Below are 19,550 nucleotides of genomic sequence, written 5' to 3' on the forward strand. Positions count from 1 at the left end.
AGAAATACTTTGACTACAAAGGCAAAATAAATTTGTTTTAATTCTGACAGTGAAAGAAATCTGTTATCATATGACGTGTTCTTAAATAAGCCTAAACTTATTTTGTAGAATGGACACAAATTATTACCAGATACCTTCGAGAGCAGCTGGCAAAGGTTGCGGAGTTTTATCATATGATTTCGGGCCATGGCAACAACTCTATAGTGACGCCTCAGGAGATGGAACAAGCCCTGAAGCAGTGGGAATATAATGAAAAATTGTCATTTTATATGTTTCAGGTAATACTTCAAGAAGTGCATGGGTTTTTTGAGGTTACTGTACTTGAAAAGTTCAATTTTAAAATCTTAAATTTTAGAACTTACTGGTAACATTTGTCATAGGGCTTGCACAATTTGTAATTGCTAATTCATGTTAAAGACTTGCTAGCTGAAAAAGCTTTGATTTGCTTAATGTGTTTGATTGCAATTGCAGTAATGTATTCGGTTCTTCTGGCTTTTCCAGATGATCCCATCTTTTAAAGGTGATCTTAATTACTGTGGGTCAAGATGAGGTCACTATGGCGCATTGAGCCATAGATGTTGAAGTAGTGATGGGCTGTTCAGTTCTGACTCCTGGCCACCTTTGCAGTCCAGTGCCACAACCTGGGCAGGCAGAGGAGCCGACGTATCTTGGGGTTCCCGGCATCACAGGCCATCAGCTGAGGACAAGTTGTGGCTTAGTGGGAGCAGAAGTCCTGATGCTCACTGAGCTACATCACCAGAGCTTGAGCACACCCATTCAGTGCTTCCCGTTAATACGTTATCTTAAATCCTTTAAGGAAGGAATGCTTGAAAGGCACGAATATTTGACATGGATACTGGATGTTTTGGAAAAAATCAGACCTATTGATGACGATCTTCTTAAGCTGTTGTTGCCGCTAATGCTGCAGGTACAAAGCATGTGTTGAAGCTGTGTGACTTACAAAATCAATACAAGTCTGATTTGTATATCTTAATTTTTGAATGATTCTAATATTTGTGGTGACAAAATCTGTTTATACATAAATATTTTAACACATGACATCTAGGGAAATATGCGTGGTGCATGTTTAGAATATGTAAAGACAATTCCTGCTTTATAACCCTTCTTATTTTGAATTGGTTGGAGGATTCTTTTTCTGTAATTGATCTTGCAGGACAGATGAAAGTGTTGAGACAGATGTATAAACTTGCATTTGAGTTGCTCTTTTTTCAGCTTCTGAGAGCTTGGATTAGGTGATCCATTCTAGTTTATGCATGTCCAATATTAAATCATTAATGAAAATGAGTATGTGGAAAAGACTACTAAACTAACTTTCTTTCCCTTTTTTTTTTTTTTTTTTTNTAATTTCAGTACTCGGAAGAATTTGTTCAGTCAGCTTATCTATCCCGTCGCCTTGCTTATTTTTGTGCCAGGCGTCTATCTTTATTGCTAGGTGATGGTCCTAACCTTGTAGCTGCACATTCTCCTCATATAATTATTGGACCAAATAACCCTCCTTTAGCAGCCCCGAGTCCGACTGCACCTGGTCCTGTGGTGAGCCCGGTACAGCTAGCCTGTTCAGATTTCCTCTCCTGCCCACAGCATCGTCCGCTGGTTTATGGACTTAGTTGTATGCTGCAGGTAGGCCAATATTTTGTTTATCCTTGGCAAGGCTATAACCATTCAATGTATCTGAAAATGAAGTGTTTTCTGGGTTTGGCGTAATGTGCTACTCATGGGTCTGGAAAGAGCGTGAAGGTGGATTCTCCACATCAGCTGAGATGCGATGTTGCAACCTCACTGAGAAGCTTGTGCTGTCTGCATACCTGTCTGTACTACTTCTATAGGGGAGAATGACTCTGCTGGTCAGAAGGATCAAACCCTTGCTCACGACAGTATTTCTGGTTGCAGTAATGCTCTGCAGTGTTTGCTCACCACTGGTAAGCCTGCTCTTTTCTGCCAGACCCTGGCTGTCTTTGAGTGCAGTTGAGCAGAAGACAGCACTGGACTGACTCCTACCAGCCCTGAGGATGTCCTTCCTCCTTCCAGCTTGCCACACACTCTTGGTACCATCGCAGATGCTTGGTTTTGGTTCTGGGAGAGCAGGAAGTAGTATATATTGCCTTGTCGACTTTCACAGTTTTTAAAACTGCGCTAGAAGAAACTGCTTGGCAATAGCAGGATTGTCAAGAGAATAATTAATTTTCTAAAAGAGGATTGTGTAACGAGCTGCTGCTGTTTGCCCTTTTGAGTGCTGACTTGGGGAGGCTGCCTGCCTCAATCAAGCCCTGCTGCTATTGTGTCCGTTCAGTCGTGTATCTCCAGGGGTTCTGCGGAGATGTCCTGGTTATGGTACCAAGCATGCTGGTGATGTGCAGCTCCATCTCATGGGGTTATCACTTTCTCACAGCGGTAGCAAAGAGAGGAGTTTAGAGCCCAGAGGCGGGCCAGTGTGTTCAAAGTGTGCACAAGAAACTCATTGGCGCTAACTGAAGACAGTAAGTGGAGAAAATCAGCATCTCTCCACCAGTGGAGGGTGCATGGCTGCAGGAAGTCAGATCCTGTCTTGCTCTGAGCATGCTGTAACTTCTTTTCTTCTCGAGCAACGATCTGTCGTAGGAACATCAGCATTTGTCTCCGTAGTGGGCTGCTGGGCGTATGCTCGTACGTTCTCTGGTGGCTTTACAGCTTTTTCTGTATTAACAGCACAGCAGCTGCTTTTTCTGCTGTACCTGTACTATCTGGGGTGGGTGGGTGCATGATGATTTTGGTTTTTGTTGTTTTTTCTTTTCTTGGTCTAGAGACAGCCCTGATTTAGACAAGCTCTCTGGCTTTTCAAAGGAGAATCTCTGTAGGTTGTGCTTTTGATAAGCTACTGCTTTGGAATCCAGACCTGGATTTGGAGAACTTCCCAATAAATAATCCAGGAGGCTCAAAATAAGCATAGATAAGATGAGTCTGCTACTGTCATTTTAGATGGGATTTAAGATCTGACCCCAAATACAAAGCCGCCTCCTTTTGATCTGGACGGTTCTAGATGCTACAGGGTAGTAGGTATCCATTGGTAAGCCATTGTGGAATAACTGTTTTGTAGCCTGTCAGTGCAGAGTCTTAAGATATACTTCAAAAGAAGTGACAAGGTTCTGATGCATTTCAATGGCTCTTGTGCTTTAAAATCTTGAAAGAAGAGTTTATTTTAATTAAAATATTAAGTTTTAATTTTTTATATGTTGCTTCTCTTTGTGAGCTGAGTACTCAAGTTATTTATTTTCTAAAGCACATTCTCRTTTCACACTGAATCTGATTAAAATTAACCTTTGGTGTTCTTTGACAGCACTGTCAAAGCAATACAAAGGTGAATTGAACATATATTTAAATACAATTCTTAATTTAATAATGAAGAAGGAACATTATGTATTACCTGAATTTCCACAAATGGATGTTTTAAAGTAATTATGCACAGGCCTACCTTCTGTTTCTTTCACTGTAGTAGTTAAAGTAATTAAAGTCTCCTGAACTCTCTTATTGTTGGTCTTATCTGTCAGATGTGTTTATCAAAAGGGATTTCTTCTAAGTGTTTTATGCTGTTGCTTGCAGACTGTAACCCTTTGTTGCCCAAGTGCCTTGGTGTGGAATTATTCCACGAATGAGAATAAGAACATTAATCCAGGCTCACCTCTGGATTTACTTCAAGTTGCTCCATCTAGTTTACCTATGCCAGGTGGAAATTCAGCATTTAATCAGCAGGTAAGCTTTTTTCATTGTCAAATTGCAGAGATCTATTCTATTCCAGAAAGTGATTTTGTGGTCATTAGGACTACAGTTAACTTCAGATGGTTTATAGTTTTAGACTAGTAACATGCTAGGTTTTGGTAAGCTTAGTTTGTTCTTCATCCATGCACTGTTTTTATGAAAATATCAGGAATTTAATTTGTTATTCAGATGTTTTCAGTTATTAAACTGAAGTTACCTTAAGATTTTAAAAATGGCAAATAAGTGGCTTTTTGTACTGTGAAATGTGACTTTTCAGACACAGTAAGAATTAACTTTTGCTGAACTGGATGTCGGATAAGAAGGAAAAGATGTTTTATTTTACTTAGATGATATTTAACAGATAAAAGTATTTGAACAGAACATACTTTAGTTTGCTGYTTACAAGTATAGGAAATATTGTAAAACACTGTGGGGTATCTTGCTCCTGCTGAGTAATCTGACATAAGCTTGAAATGTGAATTGTGACTTCCCACCACAAGCTAATTAGCAACAATTATTTTTGCAGGTTCGGGCAAAAATTTATGAAGTGGAACAGCAGATAAAACATAGAGGTCGTGCTGTGGAGGTGCGGTGGTCTTTCGACAAGTGCCAAGAATCAACTGCAGGTAAGGCAAGTCAAATATGAAACATGTTGGCTGTYGTATGGTTTAAATCTGTTCTTTTTCTTTGAGTATAATCCTGTTGCACTGTGACTAATGCTAGTAAGAGCTATGACGGATGCAGTGTAAATGCCAGTCAGCGTTCGCCCCCTGTTTTTGGACTGGTGATTGAACAGTAACATGGGAGCATTGGGTAGAGACTAAGGATTCAGGTTAGGGCTTGGATACTTCCAGCTCTTGGACCCAGCTGGCTATCCAGCTGAGGACTGTGCATGAAATAGCTTGTTTGGAGCTTAAGTAGGGTTGGATGAGGCAGAGATTCTTGCTGAAAATGTGCTCATTAAAACATACAAAATTAGAAAACAGAGTCACTTTGTAGCATTTGTAGCTGGGCTTTCTTCTCCATAACAAAAAGTCTCTAGAAGTCACACTATGGGAAGTATGAGCAGCCACCTAACAATGAAATAAAYGTCAAGTAAAGGCTTGTATGGGCTTTTACACTGCTGGCTGCTTCTGATCATTCTGTGCCTGGAGACCTTTGCTGTTGTAAAGCCATTCTCAGAGTGGYGAGGAATGGGGAAATCTCTCAGCCTGAAGTTACTGCTGATCATCCTCACAGATATTTTGCAGGGCAACTGAATTTTAATTTGGTATTGTGGTCAGACTTGCMTTCTGTGGCAGAATTGACTGTTGTGATTTAAACCGTTACTGATCCTGTGTGTCAGCTCATTCCTCTACTAGAGGATGGTAGCATCGAAAATGATTACAACTAAATTTACCAGCAGCTGAGCTGAGCCTTCCACTGTAGTCGCTAAGCGAAGATGTCCATCTCTCCAAATACCATTTGTGCTTCTGCTGACCCATATGTGCTCCACTGCTGTCCCGCTGCTGATACTCACTGCAGCCAGTAGTGCCTGAAATCCTATGTTGTCCTCCCGCATAACCTTTTTTTCCTTTAACTCTTATATCTAGGAGTGACCATCAGCCGAGTTTTACATACCTTAGAAGTGCTGGATCGACATTGTTTTGACAGATCGGATTCCAGCAACTCAATGGAGACACTTTATCACAAGATATTCTGGGCAAACCAGAACAAAGATAACCAAGAGGTAATGGCTACTCTTCTGTATCATTTCACAATCTTCAGACAATTATTTTTACATGTGACGATTGTATGTATATGTAAGCTTGATACAAGAGCTTGGTATTGGTGTATGTATTTTGTGTACTGTTCAACGTTTGGTTTATTAGGAGCAAACAGCTTTTTGCTGTTATAACTGATGTATTCAGTGCTTTGCACCTTAAACTTTATTTAGGAGAGAGTATCAGGTTTTAGTGCTTTGTGTTTAGGGTGCTGCCATAGGTTGAGTAAAATTCCTGGGGTATTGTTCCATAACATCCTTCATAGGAAGTAATAAATTAATAGCTTATTAAGTACAGTAAAACGTTCTAAGCCTTACATACTTCTAGACTTTTTTGCTACTCTTACCTGTACTCCTAGAGCATTTTTGAAAGATCATGAGAATCCCTATCAGACATCTTTCACATTTTAATCAATGCAGATGATGTCACTGGGCATGTGTGTAATATCAGACTCAATTTCCTTGGAAACTATTGGGGGAAGAAAAAAGCCAACTTTAATAATACACAACTGAAGTAATTTTTTTAAAGTGGAGAATACTAGTGGATCTCACATAGCTCTAAAATGTTAATGTTTTAAAAGCTTTTTTGCAAAATGACTTTTTTTTTTTTTTTTGAATACACCTCTTTTAAATTGTGAGTATGTTTTTGGTGGGCACTAGTCAGAATTCAAGACCTTCTGTTACATAGAAATACTGCATGATAGTTGTCAATCAGCACTGTAATGACTTTTGTAATAAACAAGCGCCATATAGTGATGAGAAATAAGGTCTCTTTGCAAAAATTTCCATGCACATATACCTGCCAGGAAACTCTGTCAGTGAAGCTCAGAAGTGGCAGGTAGGAGTGAAAGACTTGCCAGAGTGGTCAGTGTATTTGAAATGCACTGTTATGATCATGAGAGAGAAAATATAGCTGTCATATGCCAGCAACAGTATTAGTATCTTGAGTCATCCATTCTGTGCCAAGTCTTTTTTGCTTAAGAAGGTTTCAATTTTTTTCTGATTTATTCCTGTGCAGTCTAACTGAAAACATCAGGAATCTTAAGCGGTTGTAGCATTATGCATGTTATATAGTTAAGAAATTGCTATTTATATATGTGTATATATATATATGGTTACAATGTTAGCTTCTCTGATATGTCCTGTAATATATGTTTCATCCTCATCACTCATGTTATGGATTTCTGCTACAAGTTAAAGTATGTTAATTATATTGAAATAAAGAGATAACCAAGTTGTCTTCTATCCAAGATAAAATCCTAGTCTATTCAGACTTTTTCCCCACTCTCCAATGGAAAAAATGTTTAACTTCTGTTGTTTTTATCAATTTTTATTTTTTTTTTTTCATTTCATGCCATGGTAAGACTTATCCTGTAGCCTTGAAATAAAAATCACCCTTCAAGTAACAAAGAGAGGAAGGAGAGCTGTCACAGCAGGCAGATGGAGCTGAAGGTCCTAAACCTTAATTCTTGGGTGAAGTGAGGAGTTTTAAGAATTCTTTTTTTAAAATAATGAGGAAATGTGTGATATGCTTTAAAGCATAAGTGCTGACTTTTTGTTTCCATCTGCTTTTGGGATCAGATAATATGGTTCTGTTCTGTTGCCCTTCTGTACTTAACAGTTTTTGTAACCTTTTTCCTTCTCCTTGTCTGCATTCCAAAAAGGCTTTCTAATTTCCAACAACAATACTACCTATAAACCTTTTCTTTGACTTTCAAAAGGCAATGTTGGTAGTGAGACCTTTCGAAGTAAGATATTTATCCTGTTCTTACTGTCCGTTATCTGCTATTACTGCCTTTGTTTTGTGCTACTTCATGACTTGAGGTTGGACTGTCTTGAAACATGCCTGCTTTGGCCTCTGAACAGCTGTCTTGAAGATGTGCTCTGCAGTTGTGGAGACTAAACCCTTCTATGAAGGTCTGTCTGATTAATTTATCTTCTGATGACGTGACAATTTTACACTGAGATGAAGACTGCTCAGCAGTAATAACACATTGTCACACATCCATGACAATTACCTGATGTCTGCGTGGTAGTCAAGGAACATTGTTAGTGTAGGGAGAGCAGATGAAAAGATGCACACCTCTTTCCTGGAGAGGAAAACTTAATGGTTAAAGTTTCAGTCATACATTAGTGGATCTGGATCTGGTATGAAATGGAAAATTTAGACAATCTGTAGCTTCTTATCTTCTCTGGAGTTTTCAAGGCTGTTAATTGCTGCTGTTCTTGAGCGTAACTTTTGCCAGCTAGACAAAGGGTTGCCTTGTGCTGCTGAACGTGTCATTGACCATACTGTGCACTTTAACATTTAAATTTTTAAAGTCATGTTCAGGTTACCAATTCCTTTTAAGCTGTTTACCTCACGGGCGGGGGGCGAGCGAGTAGGTGAAGCCGTGCCCGGCGCTGCGCGGTGAGGCTCGTGTGCCTCTGTCCCACGCTGGAGGATCTGCCGAACCACTAGGTGGCACCTGGATGTTGGGCACCTCCGGGTGCCCCGAGAACTGGCTTGCACACGCGGTGCATCGGCCCTGGCATCACGCTTCGACACGTTAAGGATGTTCCCAGATGAAGGGCTGTGTGTTGTGTAGGGGTGGTTGGTCTTGTTTGTTTGGGTTTTTTGTTTTCTCCTTCCCTTGCTTTCTGTTGGCAGAAAAAAACAAGAATTATGAACTCGCACTGGCTTGTTTCTAGTTGGCAACTCGTGTGAGCATGTAAAGGCTTTTGTTTGCTTTGGTTTTGTAAGCAAAGTCTCACTAGGACACTGCCTACTGACATAATTATTTAAAGCAAAATACCATTTGAAGGACAGCTTTCTACTAACCTTTTGTGATGTGAACCCACTGGAGCATGTTTAGAGCTTATTTCCTGCTCATGTTGTGAAGACCACAAATGAGGCCAGTGCAGAGCTCCAAAGCACTGTGTGTATGCTGAAGCAGAAGGAAGATGGCTCCTGCTACCAGGTACGTAGGTTCTGAGAGGCAACAAGCAGAGGCAGATGTGCTCCAGCTGTTGCTTTTGTTCACCCTGTTTTCTTTGGAAGTGTTTTACTGTATGCTTGGTGACTGATAGTTGTCAGAGCAGAAGTAGGAGCATGACAGGGGTGGTCCTTGGCAGAGGCTGGGCATCTTGGCCCAAGGTGTTGTCTCCTCCAAGGAGCTGGCCCTGAGTGTGGCCTTGGTGGGCCCCCCAACCTGCTAAAGTGAAGTTTTTGAGAGAGCATTAAGCAGGTCTTGGAATTTATAGAGCTCGGCTCTTTAAATTGGGGAAGGCAGGACAATGTGGTCTAATGGGGCCGGGCAGCTGCACGGGCTAGGACTGTGGGAGGTGGTCAAGAGGGGAAACTGCGGAGAGCACATTGGTGATGGAGCATGAGGGAGAAGAATGGGAGAGCGAGGGGTTGTTTTGCTGCATCAGTGCATTGAGCTTGCATAGGACGGATAGGGGAGATGGATGGCAGGTGCTGAGCAGGGCTGGGGGATGGAGTGTTGTCCTGAGTGTGACAAAGATGGTGCATTGAAGTGTGAGAAGATACGATGTTAAATCCACGTGTTGAGCATACCCAAGACAAACCCTCCATCTATCACCTTCTTGAGAGAGACGGCAGAAGTGGGAGGAGAATCCAACGCTTCTCTGGTGACGTGGGGAAGACTTTGAGCATAGAGGAGCATCAGTGCTGCATTAAGTAGGTTTTAAAAAGCAGACAAGAACCAAGTTTAGCTTCTCGCTGACTGTCCCTGCATAATCACATAGGACTAGCTTGTCCTGAGCCTTGGTGGTGGATCCCAGCCTGAGTGCCCTTCTGTGGCAGGGTTCCTCTCGTTGCAAGCACAGGATGCCCCTCAGGTTCTGTGTACAAACCAAAACATAACATTCATCACAGCTGTGAGTGCTCAGCTTTTTGACTGACAGTAACAAATACTGAACTCTTTTGGCATGAATGTATGATAGATGATAAAAATCACACTATCACAATGAATATGTTAAGAATTACATTACGTTATGAATGTGACCATATGCATAGTGAGTAATACAAAGAACCTTTCATCTTTCATTCTGCTTCAGTGACTTGTATAGAGCTTCTTAATAGATTTAGCTGGTAGGATGATTTGAGATCTGGAAATCTGTGATGTGACAGAGCCCAGTAAACCCACTTCTGTTTGATAGCACTGCAGAGAAAACTCCTGGCCTTAATACTCTGATGTTCATAGCCACGGGTATTTTCCATCTGACATTAGCTGATAAAAACCCATCTCTTGCACGCATCTCCAAAATGGTGAGCTGAATCATTTCTGTGGATGTTACTGTGCAAGTATCATAAATAAACTCAATAAACAGTTCTTTCTTCTATCATACAGATTTGCATAGGAATAAAATTGTGCTACACTTGTCCAGATATGAAATTAATTACACCTGAAACACCTTTAATTCCTTTCCACTCCCTTTTAAACATCACCCTCTCTAAAGGTTTGTGTCAATTTGTGCAAAAATCACAGCCCTGTGAAACACAAAGTGTTTCATTGCGTATGAGCTAGAGAATGCAACAGCAGTTTTTTTGTAGTGTGGAAGCTGCCTCATCAAGGCTGACTGCCTGTTTTTTGTTGTATACCCTTTCACAGGGGCAGCTAAGGAAGGGGATTGAGTAGGAAGGTTTTCTTCATGTGTGGGTGTTTCCCCCAGCCCTTTTGTTATAAAACGGCTGGCTAGTTTTTAAGTTGGCAGTCCCCTGTGCAGAAGAATATAAGTTACAGGTTACCCAGAGAGGTTGTGGAGTCTCCTTCTCTGGAGATATTCAAAACCTACCTGGACACAATCCTGTCTAACATGCTCTAGGTGACCCTGCTTGAGCAAGGGGGTTGCACTAGATGATCTCCAGAGGCCCCTTCCAACCTCAACCATTTTCTGTGATAACTTGTGTAAGTATAGCTCAAAGTTTACCTGAGCAGTAGGGGATACCTAGTAAATGAAACTCCCTATCAGTGTTTTCTAGCTATTGTGCAGTATGAAGCGGATGAAAAGAGAGAGTACTTGATTTTGAAGCAATTATATTGGATTTACTTGAAATCATTATATATAACCCTAAAATCTCATGGCTATTCAGTACACTTGGGTTGTTTTAAAAATTTAGATCTCTGGACTCATATGTAGAACTTGCTTCTCATGTCCTTGAAGTCCAACCAGATTATTCTGATGCCAAGAGCTGTTGTTTGTGGGTGTTTTTTTTTTTTTTTTTTTTTAATGAAGAAGTCCTGTTGTTCAAACTTGGTTCTCACGAGTAGCACTTGATACAAACGCAGACAGTTAATATTTGTCTTTTTGAGATCACTTCACTGGAAATGAAACAAAAAACTGACTGTGGGAAAGGAGATCTAGCAGTACGTTTTGAGTTCAGTAAGCTGCAATTTAACAATTAATTTCTTACTGCCCAAGGGCCCTAAATCTGAATGTGCTTGGATGTATGAGGGACTTTGGGAGACGAGATGAAAAAAGTAAAATGAGTATTTGCAGGATTGGAGTCTATTTCAACAAGCATTGAGAAAACGGAACAAATTCAAGCAGTCTTGTAAAACTCTCAATAATGCTGTTAGTGCTCRTTCAGTTATTTGAATTGTGTAGTTATGTGAAGCTATGTGAAGACAAGCTATGCTTGTCTGTGTGAGTRTTTTCACCCTTCATTTTTTCAGTAAATCCAGTATCAGATTCCTGCTCGCCTGTGTATCTAAGGAAATACAAAATCTGTCCTGGAAGGGAAAAATTTATCCTGTGACTTCAATAACAGCAGATGGTTTTTGGTTTTGCATTTTAAATTAGACAGCTTCAAAGCAGGGGTTTAATATTTTGTTGAACCTGGTCTCCTTGTTTAAAGCAAATATGCAAATTGTACTCTAAAAGGTTTGTCTTTGAGCTGTTGATAGTGCTATGGTGTCTATATTTAGGATTGCTCATCATGCTGTAATGACTTTGTCCCTCTCTGGCTGCCATTAGAGGCATGTCTTTGTATACCATTATTTTATTCTGTACTGCTAGCTTCAGTGCATTTAGTCTGTTTTAAAAAAATAACCTTATTGGACGTTTTTTCCAGAGACTAATACACATCGAGAGTTCCCTTTTTAAGAGTATGCAGCTATGTTTTCAAGCAGAATGAATTGCTGTGGCTTCATTGCTGTGAGTGGAGCTCTCTTGCCTCTCCCTGGGTTTCTGACCCATGCATTTGCGGGCTGTGCACGGGCCCATTTTCCTACAAAATGTTGGTAGTGCTCRTGTTCCTGGCTCTTGTGTTCTTGCCTTCCCCATTCTACCTTGCTCTTGAACGGTGTAATCTCTGATGCTGGCAGGCCTCCATCTGATCTCATAGCGCGCGTGGGAGCAGGAGTGGAAGAAGGAAGTGGGATGTGGTGTGGATGTGACGCTCAGGAGCGGAGCAGCACTGGGGGTGGGACACAGGAGACTTAACAGACCCTCTCCTCTATTGTCCCGCTAACGGATGCTGTGCCCCGGGCGGCAGGAGCGGTTTTCCAGGCGCTGTCTCTGCGCTCCGGAGGTGCAGCCTAGTGGCGTGGTGGATCTTGGCAGCTTCCCACGAAGCTGCTCGCCCTCGGGTGTCTCGGCTGGGCTTGTGCACGGCCACTGGGTTACGCAGTAGTGACAYTGAGTGCACGGTGTCTCCAAAGAGTAACCATTATGAATGACGCTGGCATTGCCCGTGAGAGGCTCGAGGCTGGGGTCTCCTCTGCTCAGCGATCTGAGCTGATGAACCTTGTGCTGGGCCCTTCCTGCCCCTGTCACAGAAAGGTGAGTTCTTCAATCCAGCTGCCTCCACGGKGTCTCTGGCTGGTGTAAAAACCAAACCAGGTCTTTGGCAGTAATACCTGAGTTAAGAATCAAACCAAGGTCCAGTGGGTAAAGAGCTGAGATGCRGAGGCAGAAGCTCGGTAGTGCTCCTGGCTTGTGATCTCCAACAGAAACATGTGATCTTTCCTGTGCTGCTGGGTGTGCCTCTTTGAAGAACACTACTTCTTCACCTGCCTGGTGCCCGCTTACGAATTGGTGGCAACAAGATCTTTGTTTTTCCTTGAAACGGTTCGACTGAAGACTTTCAAAAAGCTACAGCCATTTTGGGTCATATCAAAGCAATGAATGTTGCAATGGAGATGTCCTAACTTGTGCCAGCCTTGCCTTGACGGTGTGTGCTGCCTGGTGCAGGCAGCCTGTCCCATTTGATACCTCCTCACGGTGTTGTTCTTTCAGTGGAACTTGGGTAAGATTTGGGAATTTCACAGAAGCGGCCATGCCTGTTAGAGAGCTTCCCACAGCCTGAAGGCCCAGCTGGTCTGCGCTCCAGCATGTTGTGTTTTGTTGTCCCTGCAAACACAGTCCTTAAGTAGCGTGCGAATTGATACTGTTGTTTTCCTGCCCCTGAGATTTTAAGGGTACAAATGTAACCTTACTACTAATCTCCAGGGCAATAGTTCAAGCTGTCTGAAATGAGATCTGTACTTTCCCAGACTCGAACATCACTGGCTGTGCGTTTGGATCTCCTGTCTGCAGATTTTAGGAGGTGTTGCTTGTCTGTATTATTAGCAGTTTAYGTAAACACCCAGAGCATCCAAAAGACGGAAATCACGAGGTGGAGCCGTGGCGAGATGGCATCAGGAGGAAGGAAGCGGTGCAGCAGAGCTGCGGCACAGCTGCTGCGTGCCGGCCGGCCGGCGTCGCGGCCGCGCTTCCCCGGCCCRGCGCGGTGCGGCRCGGCRCGGCACGSCGCCGGCTAGCCCCTCGTGCCGCGCAGCGTGGCCGCGGAGGAGCGCCTCGCGCGGAGCAGCCTCTCGCTCGCCGTGCGCCGCTCGGCAGGCGTACTCGCTGCGCGGTTCTGTGGCGGTTTTCGATGCTCCGTACGTGCTTGATAGGCACATGTAAGAAACACGGCTTTAGAGCACGGTTGTTATTTTCACTGAAAAGCCAAATAAAGGTTTTTAGGGTTAGGTACCTTGACTTTACTGTGCTCAGCTGCGGTGCACGGTAAGGCCCGTGCTCCGAAAGCTCAGTGTGCGCTTAGGTTTATGTGCTGTAAATAGTTCTGGTGGTGGTAACTCGCAGAGCGAAAGTCTGAAGGAGGGGGGTTTAAACAACCATGTGTATTCAGCTGTGGGGTTTTTCTGTTTGTTTTTTTTTAATTGCTGTGCATGTCAGCTTCTGAGAACCAAACTCAGTTTCACGTAAGTTGTGTGATTTAAATTCTGAGATGCATAAACATCTTGATGTTTCAAATAATTGGTATATTTTGCTTTCCTTTAGAAGAGATTGTTCTGCATGTACACAAACCAGCAGAATCAGCACATTTTTTAAGGTGCATATTCACTTCTAAGCATTTGATTGGTGGTGGTGCTTGATCCTACATCTGAAAATGTAGTTCTGCTTTTTTGTAGATGTAGAATTGTGACTTATTTTTGCACTAGTAAGTTGCACAGTGATAACAGATGACTCGGCATCAATTGTCTGTGTTTTTTGAACTGCAGAGCTGTCTCTTCTAGTTGTTTAATTCTACATTAAAAAAATTGCTCATTGAAAATTAGCTGCTTGAAATGTGTTAGTCATTCTGTGAATTTTTCTGAAGTTCAGGAAGAACAGGCAAGGAATTAATCAGTAGTTAATGTAGCTCTCAATGCTCTCCTGAGCAGTCTTTTCATGCAACTTTATTGTGAAGTGCGCAAACACTTGTCCTTTATTAGTCCCTTTTGTTACAATAATTTTAACACAGAATGATGCATTTCTGTATTATTCAAAAGTAAGAATTCATAGCATTTCTTGAAGTAACTGAAATAACTTCCAACCCTAGAAAAGCAGGGTCAACTTGCCCTGTGCTTTTGCTTCTCTTTGTTTCGACCATCAAATAAATCAGGTCAGTTACGCAACTTTTAGTCAAAGAACATGATATATGATTATTACTGGCTTAAATGTCTAAAATCTAGATGTACAATTTGATGTTGATAACACTCTTGTTTAGTTTCCACTGCAGTCATTCTTAATGAGTTTTGTGAAAGAATTAGAAGCAACCCATGGGACCTCTGGAAGAAACAAGCCTGGGTGAACGTGCGTTGGCCCTCGGTTCTAGGCGACTGGCTGAGTGATTGGAGCAGTGTGTCCTTTAATTAGGTGCTATAGCGATGTATGCAATAGATCAGGGTTAAGTACAGACAGCCTGGTAACAAAGGAAAACATTAGCAAGTGAAATTGGCTGCAATTTTGTTTGTATTTGTGCTCAGGTACGGTAACTGGAGTTTTACTTTGGTCCTAAGCTTGTGTTGCATTTATGTTTGTTGTAGGGCTCAATTGCAAGCTAAAGTTTGCTCCTGCAGTGGAAGTGGTTAGATCACGTAGTGCCCAATCTTGCTGTATCTGCTTTTCAGCTGTAAGTACAATAGAGTGCAGCTCTGAGCGGAGTTGGGTAACAGACTGATCTTCTTGCCTGAGACCACAACAGATGCTGTCTGAAGGAAATATTTGTGTATGTGTGTGTACAAATGTAAACTTCCACATGTGTTTGCGTACGGGCAGTGTTTTTCTAGCAAGTGTATTCCACGAAGGGAGAACATCCTATTTCTCTCAAGTGGAAAATAATTAATGGTTTTGTTCTTCTTTTACGATTTGTGGAGCCAGTCTAAGAGAAAGAAGAAAAATCACATCTATTAAATTTACATGCTGATATTTCCTCTGTGAAAGTGTTTGGAGATGGTGGCCAGCTTGGGCAGGAGTGAGGAAGTTCAGCAAATACTTCCAAAACATAGATGGTTAGTGAAAATGGAGATATGGGAAATGCTCGTCAGACACGCATTTTTTTTTTAATGTCTATGTTTAGGTACACACAGGTCAGAAATAAGTTGTGTTTTTGTTGGGAGCTTTTTGATCTTGCTTATTTGACAGAATCCTCACTTGATTCTTTCCTGTGAGGCAACGGGACGCAGATAATGGACCAGAAGCAATTTCAACAGGAACAACAGATGGAGTTGGTCTGAAACGATGCAAGGAAAGCATAAATCCTGTGTGGTTAATTTTGTTGAGAGGGCTTGCGTGCTATACTTCTCTTTTTTCTCGTGCTCGTAAAGCAGATCTCCCTTTCCTTTTCTTTTTTTGTAAAACAACATTATGGTAAAGGAAAACTTTGAATTTGATTGAATATTRGCAGTGTGGGGAACTGCGAATTCCCTCTTTGGCTGGTAGATTATACTTCATCAGCAGACGTWAGGAGGAAACATAAGCGTGCGTCTGTCCGTCAGAAGATGAGCCCAGAAGCCGGAGAGCGTGTGGTGTGCGCTGGCTGTTCGTGGCCCGCTCGCGCAGCGCTCCGGTTCGCGCCCCCAGAGCCCTGCCGCTCCGAGCAGCTTGCTCCGGGGCGAGTCCGCGCGCCGCGTAGGTAAAGCGGTTCTGTCTTTCCGCTGCCCAGGTGGCCCCGAACGACGAAGCGGTGGTAACGCTGCTCTGCGAGTGGGCCGTGAGCTGGAGGAGGGCTGGCACGCACAGGGCCATGGCGGTAGCCCGGCTCCTGGAGAAGAGGCAAGCGGAAATCGAGGCAGAAGTAAGTTCTCTCCGCTTCCCGAGCCGGGTAGCCACGTGCTTCGAAAGGAAGTAGTTTCTAAGGAAACGCCRCTTTCATCTCCGCCCCGACACAACAAACAAGAAAGTTTAATTGCGCTGGGAGCCCTGGGGACGGTCGTCGGTCCTCGCTGTGGCTGCTTTTGTCCGTGTGCTGCAGTAAACGATGCTGTCCCCTGTCCCTTCGCGTAAGCTGGCGGTCTTGCCCTGCCCTTTCCTCTTGCACCGGCTTCCCTTGAAGCGCTTACAGCGGCGAGCACGCTCGGCCGCAGGGAGCACGCCAGGGCGGCGCTGGCCGCGGCGCGGAGCGACGTGCCCGCGTGGCGGGGCCGGTGCCGGAGCCGGTGCCGGAGCCGGGGCCCGGCCGCTTGCGGACGGCGTGACCCGGCGACAGGCTTCCGGCTGCCCGCGCTGCCCCGCCGCGTCCTGCCCTCGCCGCAAAGCACCGAGCAGGCCACGGCAGCTCGCGGTGCCGCGTCGCCCCAGCGCCCTGGAAGCCGCTCGGCAGAGAGGCTGCGCGGTGCTTTTGGCGCAGTTTACGCCCACCAGATCGTAGAATCAGCAAGGTTGGGAGGGACCTCTGGAGATCGTCTAGTCCGATGAGCTGCTTTTTGTCTTTACATTGATTCTGGAAGTTCTGTGTCCTTAAATTTTACGTTTATATAAATCGTGTCATAACAGGTGATGGTACGTGCCTTGGATATTCCTTTTTGATAAGTAAYCAAAAGTGCTTAAATAAAGCATCTTAGAAATAATTTAACTTGGCAATAAGAGAAAAAAATGTGATTCTAGAACAAGCCTGGATTTTATTGAGAGAGAGGAAACAGTCACACGTAGAACTGCATCAGGTGCAAACTGTGGGAATATTACGTATATTTATGTGTAGATATATGCACCCCTATAACTGCATTAGGTGCGAATTGTGGGAATATTGTGTATGTTTATGAGTAGATACATGCTTTTCTTCCCTCTCCCTCCCTCCCAACTCTTCAGAAGTGCGGTGAATCTGAAGTCCTAGATGAAAAGGAATCCCTATCATCAGCCTCTTTGACCGGTTCCAGTCTTCCCATTTTCCAGAACGTCCTGCTAAGGTTTTTAGACACACAAGCTCCCTCGTTATGTGAGTATTAACTAATTTGTATTCCAAAGTAGATCAGAAACAACTAGTCTCCTGCCCTCCTGCTGCTGCTGTTTTGTAGCAAGTGTTTCTGGCTCAGTTTCCATGATGATTTCCTCTGCTTTCATACGTATGTGTTTTCAAAGTCTTCTGTGTTGTAATAGGATCTTCCTATGTTTTTTTTCTTTTTCACCAAAGGAAAGTTGGTAGAAACTACCTTTATTTTTAAGTTGTAACAGGTTTTGAGAAAAGTACCTGCATTCTTAGGCCTATATAACATCAAACACCATTTTGACACATGGACATTCAAAATTAACATTTTTATGTAGGTCAGTTAACTTGAAAATTGTCATTTTGTGAATAGACAGATTGAAAAAAAAGGTCTTTGTCCATTGTTGGTTGTTCTATAAAATGTCTTAGTGTAATGAAACTTTTTTCTGATATCTCAGGTAGTGCAAGTTAGTGGCTTTTTATTTTTTCTAGTACCCTTTAGATAGAGCGGATTTTAAGTAGTTTGAAATGTGACACCAAAAACCTCAGCATTCAAAAAGGAGACTCTAGAATATTGACTCTGCTCTATATTTGGGTTAGTGGTGACCTTGGTTTTACTAAACCATCCAAAATACTTGTTCTTTAGATTTGTGGGTCTGTGCCTTGTTTTGTATATGGTATCGTCCTTTGCTCAGGCAGTTCTGCCAGGCGGAGTAGGGAGACCAGCTGGGGAATTTCTCCTTACTTGAAACATTCTGTGGCATTTTCCAATTTTGGAATGTTTTTCTGTGCATTGCTTTTACAGTGGTTGAGCTTCTGTGTCTCCAGGAATGAAAAGTATGTAATCACTGTCCGTCAGAGGAGGGCGGACGTTCTGTGCTGCAGTCCATCTGCCCCTCTGCCTTTTGAGGGGCAGATCGTGGTGCATAGTGTGGGGGAACTGAGCTTGAAGGTTTGCAGAGAAGTTCTGTCTTTGAACTGATGTATGCTGGGTATACTGCTGTAACTTTTACACTCTAGTATAGTGAGAATTCTAAAAAAAATACCAAAAGAATGAATGTTAGGGTGAGAATTAGAAGAATGGACCTATTTGCCATGTATGGAAGAAAGATTAAAATAGGCCTAATTGCTGTCTGTAAATTGCCTGCTAGTTTGACATCRAGTGGCAATTGTGTATAGAAATAGTATTATATATTGAACTAATTTGAACTTCAACAGCATAATTTGCTTTTAAATACATGTTAATTTGGATTAGTGTTAGTTTTGTAGCTTGAGGTTTTGTTGCCCGGTAGAGTGGTTGTGGTATAGAAAAACACAACACAGCACAAAAGGTTGTGGTATTGAAAAGGACAAATTTGTTTACATTGTATTTTTCTAGGCTTTGCCTTGTCACTGGTAAAATAGCACACATTTGTTTTAATAAACTTTTTCCTGATAYGCGTGAGCATGTTCATCTGATAAAGCTTAATACTAAATTGTAATAAAGTAATTCTTTTACATTTTGAATGTCTGGAATGCATATATCTTGAATTCTTCGAAAATATTTTAAAATGTTTTGTGTTAAGGAGGAAGCAGTGATAACATTGTCTCRTCTATTCACCCTAAAATGCCCTTGTGCTTAAAAACTTGATGAAGCAATGAAAAGAAAACTTTGAGGAGAAAAAGGAGTGGGGCTAAGTGATGTCTTCATATCTCTAGTGTCTCATGGAATATGTGCTGCTACACATGGTRCAAATACATAAGGGAAAAATGGAGAGAGATTATCAACCAACAAAAACATACTTTGGGAACTTAAGAATTACTAAAATAAATTGTCTTTAGTGCTGCTTATAAAGTTCAGAATGACTGTGTTCCTCAGTTTGGAAGTGGTCTGTGGGCATGCGTGCATGTGAGTACGATGAAATCATGTGTAAAATCATGATTTTTAACTTTAAAAATTGAGTATTATAGTGAAGACAGTAGAGTTTACTCCAATATTAAAATTTGAGAGAAAAGGAGAATCACTGGGTATTCTGTTTTAATCCAAAGCTTGAGGATAAACTCCATTTTTCCTTGYGCAAGCAGTGTCCTTTTTCTTCCTCTTCCCGGCAACCCGCACTTTGGTTTTGGAAGTATTTGAACAGTGTACCTGCTGTGAGACGTGCCAACAGGAGCAGATATGTATGGAGCAGGATGCTCTGGAATTCACTGCTGTCTGAATGTCATCAGTTCAAGGCATCAGATGGCACGGCAAAACCATGCCAGGTGTATGTCCTTGGATGGGAAATGATTCGTCCTGTGGAGAGGAGATCCCTGAGACACTTTTTGTAGGCCTTTAGAATTTAAAATAAATTTGCAGGG

The 19,550-nt window shown here is 42.4% G+C and overlaps 1 protein-coding gene across 1 annotated transcript in view; it reads left to right on the plus strand.

Annotated features, from left to right (window-relative positions):
- Positions 1-19,550, plus strand: part of MED12L (mediator complex subunit 12L) — a 148,336-nt gene that overhangs the window by 12,397 nt on the left and 116,389 nt on the right. The window contains exons 5-12 of the mRNA XM_085302872.1: positions 109-278; positions 818-928; positions 1,372-1,641; positions 3,598-3,747; positions 4,280-4,379; positions 5,346-5,482; positions 15,954-16,085; positions 17,096-17,222. Coding sequence (XP_085158998.1) covers positions 109-278; positions 818-928; positions 1,372-1,641; positions 3,598-3,747; positions 4,280-4,379; positions 5,346-5,482; positions 15,954-16,085; positions 17,096-17,222 — 1,197 coding nt within the window. The remainder of the gene's footprint in view (positions 1-108; positions 279-817; positions 929-1,371; positions 1,642-3,597; positions 3,748-4,279; positions 4,380-5,345; positions 5,483-15,953; positions 16,086-17,095; positions 17,223-19,550) is intronic.

Source organism: Rhea americana, unplaced genomic scaffold (genome assembly GCF_003343005.1).
Source record: "Rhea americana isolate MKP2758 unplaced genomic scaffold, rheAme1 scaffold_193, whole genome shotgun sequence".
Taxonomy (NCBI): domain Eukaryota; kingdom Metazoa; phylum Chordata; class Aves; order Rheiformes; family Rheidae; genus Rhea; species Rhea americana.